Source organism: Carya illinoinensis, chromosome 8 (assembly GCF_018687715.1).
Source record: "Carya illinoinensis cultivar Pawnee chromosome 8, C.illinoinensisPawnee_v1, whole genome shotgun sequence".
Taxonomy (NCBI): domain Eukaryota; kingdom Viridiplantae; phylum Streptophyta; class Magnoliopsida; order Fagales; family Juglandaceae; genus Carya; species Carya illinoinensis.
Window position 1 is genome coordinate 11661590 of NC_056759.1, and position 8319 is coordinate 11669908.

An 8319-nucleotide genomic window follows, 5' to 3' on the forward strand; every position below is an offset into this window, starting at 1 on the left:
AGTATTTTTTTTCCCAATAGAATAGTCATCCTTATTTCTTTTTTTCTTTTTTTTTGATAAAATCCATATTTCTAGTTGGTCTTTACAGAAAGAGAATCTGAAATGCGCTAACCATATTTCATTATATCATTCCTCAATACTATCGTAAATTATTTTGCCAATTCTGTCTGAGAACTTATATAATTATATTACCATAATACATTGCATCCATATATGTGACGCCACCTGTTTAATGGCAATTTTCCTTTGTGTACAATTACAGATAAAATAAAAAAGATTATTAACTTGGAAAAAATGTTGTCCATAAATACTATAATAAAATTATAATTTTTTTAACTGTAATATGTAATATGATAATATTCTACTTTTATACACGGTGTAGGGTATACATATAGCCTACTGCTTGCATGGTGATTTTTAATAGAAAGAATAATATACTATATATTTACAGTGTCATCTCACCATCATTCTACTACGAGGATATAATATTATTCACCATGGGCTGGTCAGCACTAACTGTACAGTAATTTGCTTTTTTTCATAAACAGGAATTTTGAATGGGATGACCTTGATCATACAGGACAGCAGTAGTGGCTTCTCCCGGTAACAAATTGCTGAAGTTGGAATTGGCTTCAAGTTCCTGAACTCGTCCTTCACGTGCTTTAGAACTGAATAAGGCAATCTCAACTTGGTTTTGGCTAACTGGCTTTCTGCACCGTGTATTTGTTGAAATAAAAGCGGGAGAATCCCAGCACACCTCTAAACGGCATCTTGAATTCGACATTTTGTCTCGAAAATTCGAACTACAAATGTATCCCCTGCATGAGGTCAGAGATGGAGATGAGAGTTGTTGAATTGGTGTAAACAGCTGGGAATTTTAATAGTAAGCAATCCACGCCTATAAATGCTAGAGAGTTAATCTTCTAACAGGCCATTCCGATGACGTCTAAAAACCAGCCACTAATAAAATATTGCCACATAGAACTCCTAGGAAACTTATCTTGAACCACAAAACATAGGATGCTACCCAGACCCACCCTCTTCCAACCCCACGAACATCCCGCTTTCTCTTCCAACCCCACAGATTTTCCCAAAGCCAGCTTTCTTCCCTCACCGAACGCCGACGACCACGAATGCACAGACCCACCCTCTTCCAACCCCACGAACACCCGTTTCTCTTCTAGCCCCATGGGCTTGCCCAGAGCCTACAAACTTCCCTAACCGAAAGCCACTTGACATCGACGAACCAGGGACATTTTGCCGAAGACCCACACTCCCAGAACCATGAACACCGAAGACCCACCCACGAACCCGTGACCCCAGAACCACGAACGCCAAAGATCTACCAGCTCCAAAGGTCAAATCTCTCTTTGGTTCTGTACCAATTGTTGTGCTCTAACCATTTTTTTTTTTAACCGGCCATCGGCTCTAATTGTTATTTTCTTGTTAATTCAAGTAATATACATGTGATAATTACAATACATGTGAGTTCATTCTAGTGATATACATGTGATAATTCTAGTGATGGCTTAATATCTCTTGGTTAATTACAATACAGAGAAGAATGGTTTCTATGACAGAAAAAGAATGGTTTCCATGATGAGCTTAGGACTGGATGGTTTCTATGACAGATGGATTAGGTAGCTGCATTGGGCTGCCTGCCGTCCGACTGGTTGGTGTTGTCGGAATGGCTGGGCGGCGACTGGATGAGTTTTCAAAAGGGGCACGGGTAGCAACAAAGAGAAGGGAAGGAAAATACGTTAGGGTATTTTAGGTAATAATCTGATGTAGTGATGCTCATGGTTTTATTTTGTACACTGCCGAGATGTCAGTGTGTTGTTATTGGCTGCTGCTCTAAGGCCTAAAATGGTCATGACTGCTCCAAAGCAGAACTGAAATGCTAAATGCATAACACCGTAATGTGGTGCAACACCTTCGAGCCCGAGAAGAGCATTGCAGCATAAATTAGAGTACTATGGCTGGGGAAGCACCGGGGAAGAAAAAAGGGGTAAATACATAATAAATAATATTCAAGTGGTAGCTGGAGCATCTTTGCAACATTGCTAGCACTATAGATTTTGTAAACGCAAGCCAATCTTTGGGGACCATTGGGAGGGAAATGGGAAGAGAAAATGCAATATGAAGGGCCTTTTCTTCTCAAGTACTTGCAAGCTGCACAACAACTGGAGAATCAGAGATCATGGTTCAAATCCTTCAAAAAAGATCTAACAAGAATGTCAGCTACAGAGACTTCAATATTTTTCTACCTTAGAAGATAGTATAGATTTTGCTGATTTATTCGCCCAAATTGTAAGAGAGACTATTTGTATTGTAAGCAATGTGCTAACCTTAGAGAGGTTTTCCAGTGGCTAGTATTTCAAATTTTCAATAGAAATGTAAGTTAAAAGGAAAGATTCAGATGTGGTACAAATAGACCAAGCAAATTGAGAAATTTTACCTCTCCAAAATGGGGTCTTGGCTTACCCTATATGAATCCTATCACACAGTCATTCCAAACCAGTTCTCAAGCACCGGAAAACCATCATCTTCCTCCAGAAACATCAAGTCATCCTCGTTCCACGGGGTAACCTGTGGGGTTAGGTACAGCTTGAGGCACCTACGCTGGTCAGAAATTGCCCTGCCATAGCCAGAGACAAATGTGGATAATTAAATAAGAAGCCATTTCTTATGCTGTTTCTGGAAATGCTTTTGGTGTAGTTTTGAAATGCTTATGTTGTATAATGCATTTTTCAGTTCGGCAAAACTGAAGAATAACCTGAAGCCTCATTCCTGAAAGTCAATTTTGATGAGAATAAGCTAATCTGAAACCAGATTTTTGGAAATTTTCATCCATCCACTATTTCTGAGATAACTTGTGTTCAAATTTGTCAGCACTATCATCAGTAAAATGAATAAGAGATTAACAGCAACTCACCCCCCTTCAGTAAATTTAGAGATCTTTCTGATTTCTATCAGAGTTCTAACAAAGGAGAACTATGCTGAAAAATAGTATGCCTCAATAACTTCAATGATTACAGTAAAAAACATCTTAGAAAACAACTAAATAACGAAGAGAAAAAGGACTTAATAGAAAAAGAAAAAACCTCAGGGTCCGCTGAATTTTCTATAATACCCTCTTCATGTTACAATTGATTACATCTTCGAACCCAAACAAAAACATTTGACCTATATCCTAACCAAGAACTGCCTCAATCTTCGTCTTCTGGTCCTCTGTTAGAGAGGTTGGGAATAAAACCTCAAACGTGACATAGAGATCCCCTTTCTTTGTGCTAAAATGCAATGGCATCCCCTCCCCTTTTAACTTTCTCACTTCCTTGGGCTTAGTAATTCCCTGAGTAGTTAAGACAGCATGTCAGGCAAGATACTAACTGTAGTATCTTCCACCAACCCAGCCACCAATCTTAGTGATATAACAGGAAGCTAGATGATATGATATTTCTTACCTTCGTGCCAATGTCCACCAAATGGTCATCGAGATGTTTGACTGTCTTCTCAAAACCAACTAGGGCTTGAACCTGAGGGTTCAGAAAATTAACTCAGCATGAAAACAAAAAATAATCCTAACACACATTTTTTTCTTTAGATGATGAATGATATTTTAACTTTGTCAGCTATCTTGAAAATCTATTCATCTCCATTGGGTTTTCTTTCGGCTTAGTATGAGTAACACATCTTTTTTGATAGATGATACGTGATATTTTACCTTTGTCAGCTATCTTGAAAATCATAGGGTTTCTTTTGCAACACATCTCTTTTGTTCTACTACTAATCATTTTCAGAACTCAAAATATTATCCTTACTCTCATCTATAGTCTCCACAAAAAAAACTTACCGTTAATTTTGGATTAGGAGAGAGAGTAAATTAACATAAAAAATCTAGAGGATCTTAATCCGTAATAGACACCTATATTCTAACACTAGAACCTGAAGATGTAGACCTAATTTTCATTACGCACATCTGGTGCAGCGTGAACTTGTAACCACAGCTATTGATATGCACAGAACTAGAATCAGTGGTACTTACCAGTGTTATGCTGACTGATGTGTGCAAGTCATTGCCTTCTCTTCTGAAGCGATCATGGGATGCTGTGCAGATACGAAACTGCCCAAAAAGTTGTATATATTGTTAGTAGACAGTAGTGCACAAGGCCAGGCACTAGAACAATGTTAAGAAACTTACCCTTAAATCTCCAGATTCTCCATCTATTATAGGCTCGCCATCTTCATAGAAAACAACCTCCTGTGAAAAGCATATAATAGTTATTCAGAAACTCAAGAAAAATCGTATTACAAAACTACCAATTAAAAGCAAGTTCATCCAGTTGCTGCTTTCTACTTCAAGTTCACTTCTAACAAAACCATGATTTTAGAGAGCGTAGGCGTCCCCAAATATGGAGAACAAGGGTGTTCTCTCTCTCTCTCTCTCTCTCTCTCTCTCTCTCTCTCTCTCATCACACGATTACTGAAACTTCATGTGGTTAAGGGCTAAGGACGCTGCTATTCACTGATTTTTATGTCATTACATTACATTCAATTTTTTGCAAGATACAGGAATATACAATAAAACAAGAGGCTAATATTACTAATGACATGCACGAGAAGTACAAATACCCATTTAATGATATATAGCTTCTTAATAATTAAATGAAAATCTAAAAGCTTACTTGCCCATCCTGCATCCCTTTCTCGATATCAACAGTGACGAAATATCCCTCCCGTTCATATTTGACATTTGGGCATTGTTCGCAGACCTGAGAGAGAATATGAAATAGGTAACAATGTAAAAAATAGCATCTAAGAGCTAGTGCCAACAAAGAGATAGAGATAGCATAAAATTGCCCAACTGAGGATGCGGCTGCAGCATACAGAAAAATAATATGGAGCCAAACCAAGGCATCCACTGTGGCCAAAAATAAATAGTATTGCCTGCTAACTAGACACAAGGAAAAAAAAAAGGAAGAAATACTTCACTAGAATTTATTCGCAGAATTGTATACCTGCTCTGTCATCTGTTGAAACATCCCTGGACCAATTTGCCTGTGATATACCTCATCTCTACAATTACAGCGTCTCTTGCCTGGGGCCGGCTTTAAAATGTTTTTCTCCCTCCAAACCTGATGAATCCCACATAAAAGCTCACATAAAAGAAGAAAGCACCACTTATTTTGCATACTATAAAATTTTCAAAGCATACATGAAGCCACCTCATCAACTATCCAAAATTCCAACTATACTATTATTTAATGAAAATTAGTTCTATAAAGCCACATCATCCTTGCCTCATTTTTGTTATTATTAAATGTAAATAAGTTAAAATTACAAACTGAAAAAATATTATATCCAACTAATTTGATAATCTCATTAGCAAATAAAATTACTATTAATAAATTAAGCTAAATTTAAAATAAAACTTAGAAAATTAATTAAGCTATACTATTCCTGCGCATTACACATGCTTACAGCAAGTTCAATTAGAAATCATTAATAATTTATTCGGCTCCTAGAAGATTAATCAGAACACAAGGAGCTCAAAATATGAAGTTAAAGTTAATTTATAAATGGTCTTTTCTCCCATCTGCTGGCAGATATGAAATAGGGCAAAGGAATACAAATACTAAACAGAACAACATAAAATTAAAATATGGAGTTCAATTCTTCCCTTTTTAAATTTCTCAGATCGGGCAGTCATCAATACTGGTTACTAGTTCGTTTTGAATTCGTCAAGATTGGTATGCGGGTGTTGCCTAGTGCTTAAGAAGAACATGTTCTAAGATTACATATCTGAGATGAGAATACCTTCAATGATCCTCCCATGTATAAATCTTCCAAACTTGCATCCAAATCAACAATCACATCATCGCCTTTAACAACTCTCTCTTCCTCATCCATTTGGCCCCCACCAAAAAAACTAGAAGACAATATCATGTCAGTCATAAAGAGGCAGGCTGTAGGCACATTAACAAAGAAAAGCAGTCTGCCAACTCAATTCTGATTGCTCACTACACTCCTACAGATAACTGCATGACCACAAAAACCATTCTCACATGGGAAATTATTACTTCAAAGTTTAAATTAATGAAAACAATAGTCAACGTACAATTACATTGATGGACCTAATGAATCATGTAATGGAAAAGCAGAGAAAAATTCAAGCGCCGTTCTTTCATTTATATTCCTATCAAATTCCTGCCAACAATGACCATTGAGATGCAACAAATTAGTTTTAGGCTTCAGCTCACAACAGTGTCAATCACAAGGAAAAATATAAACAATAGATAAACCTCAATCCTTATCCACACCTTCATCAATGCCAATGTTTTTCTTGTGTGAAAATTGTACTTCCAAATAATTTTCTCTTATGGGAAGTTTCAATTTTGAATGCCTGCTTTTAGCAAATCTTGGGAGTTTCAATCTGAAAGAGCCATAGTAGTCCAAATTCCAATGCTACTATGATTTGAGATTAAATGTCCCATAACTTGGAGCACCACAATAACTTCTGTTTTATTGGCAGAGGATCTCCGAAACAAAATCCTAACTAATCCCTGAGGCTGAATAGTAGCTCGGCAAGGAGATTCCTACAAATACAAATCACGTATTTAAAGGAGGATTTATCCTAGTCCGATGACCCCTAGAAATTTTTTTGTCTTGGGTTTGAATCTCAGACCTCGAGGGAGTATACCACCAAGACCAAGACTCTTACCACTTGAGCCCCGGGGGGTTAGAAGACCTACAATACTGTAATGCAAATATTCAATTTAAGTATTCCTAGATTAAACTTCCAATAATATTCAACTTTATATCCAAGCAGTTTAAAATTTCAACAAGCAAAAGAGTTCAAAAAAAAAAAAAAAAATTCTCACTGGCCAAAAATGTCTTGGATGTTCATTCCCATTCCGCCACCTCTGCCTCCGCCACTAGCTGCATGTTGTTTCAGCCCCTCTTCCCCATACCTGTCGTATATATTCCTCTTCTCGCTATCCGACAACACCTCGTACGCTATAACAAATATTTCATAATTAAACCAGCGATTATAAGAATCTACTTCTTAAGCAATCAAAGAATGCAAAATAGGATTGATTTTTTTTTTTTTAAAGTAAAATAACATTTTATTAACAGAAGTAAATAGGTATAGCCCAATTGGCAATTACACAGGAGGTATACAAACAGCATCAACTTTTTAGTTAATACCGTTGCTAATTTCTGCGAATCGCTTATTCGCCTCCTCATTTCCCTGGTTCTTATCAGGATGGTACTTCAACGCGAGCTTTCTATACGCCCTCTTGATCTGGTCATCCGACGCACCACGTGTCACTTGCAGTAGATCGTAGTAGCTCTTCCTGACCAGAAAACAACAAATTTAAGCACCGAAACAATGTAATTCATCATACTTACCGAATGGGACAACGAGAGAGAGAGAGAGAGAGAGAGAGAGAGGATGTTAACAACCCTGCAATGGTGGTGAGAGCGTGGCACAGAGCGAAAAGGAGGAACGAGAGCTTCACTCTTCGATGCGCCATCGCAGACTTCAAGAGCCCGGGGAGAGAGTCGGATCACTCCGGAAAGCGAGCAGGTTTAGGGCTTTGATTTCAGATCCTTGCGAAATGGGATTCTGTGCGTGTGCGCTTTGGCAGTTTGGGGAGAGTTTTTGTCCCCCTGCGAAAACTGGGCGAGTGTGTGGAATGGGAATCGAATGACGAAACTTTTAAGGAGTGCGTAAATGAACGGACGAGATTGATTTTGAGGGAATAAAAAAAATTGATATTGTCCGGCCGTACTTTCCAAACTGGGCAAGGCCCAATGTTTTCTTTTATTTTTAATGAACAAGGCCCAATTTCTTGTTGAAACTGTTAAGTTGCTCAGGCCCAAATAATCACGAACATAGAACTTGTGGGTGTAATTTGAAAAAGACAGAGAATACATGTATATTTGGGTGTTGTTTGTTCAACAGGAAAGATTGAGAAACGGAACTATCTAACTCGATTGAACAGACAAGAGAAAAATGATTGAGAAACATAACCAGCTCATGTCCTCGACATGCAAGAGATGATTAGCATTTAGGGGGAGATATCTTTTTCATCGTCTTTTTACACTCCTAATCTCTAAATCTCTAAAGGGCGTATTATCAATGAGTTTTTCATTATATTTTTATATACTGATTTTTACAATATATCATTCATTAATTTATCTATTTTTTCTTTATATCATTTAAATATTATACTTTTTAGTGTTTTTTATTCATTTCAAATATGGTATCTAATTACTAATGATATCTTTATATCTTTTGATATTTATAATATC

The 8319-nt window shown here is 37.2% G+C and overlaps 1 protein-coding gene across 2 annotated transcripts; it reads right to left on the minus strand.

Annotated features, from left to right (window-relative positions):
- Positions 1-316: 316 nt before the first annotated feature.
- On the minus strand, positions 317-7709 carry LOC122318787 (dnaJ protein ERDJ3B-like). 2 transcript variants are annotated; one of them, XR_006244906.1, is made up of 12 exons: positions 7468-7709; positions 7210-7358; positions 6882-7017; positions 5818-5929; positions 5019-5135; positions 4686-4772; positions 4202-4261; positions 4046-4123; positions 3465-3536; positions 3105-3352; positions 2459-2638; positions 317-818 (listed from the first exon to the last, which is right to left on the minus strand). XR_006244906.1 is itself a non-coding variant. In XM_043136413.1 (10 exons), the coding sequence occupies exons 1-10, from the start codon at positions 7536-7538 to the stop codon at positions 3194-3196; spliced, it is 1041 nt and encodes a 346-aa protein (XP_042992347.1). In that variant the 5' UTR covers positions 7539-7709; the 3' UTR covers positions 2921-3193. The 2 variants fall into 2 exon arrangements, 1 of the variants encoding a protein (XP_042992347.1); XM_043136413.1 differs by lacking the exons at positions 317-818; positions 2459-2638 and having other exon boundaries at positions 2921-3352.
- Positions 7710-8319: the final 610 nt, after the last annotated feature.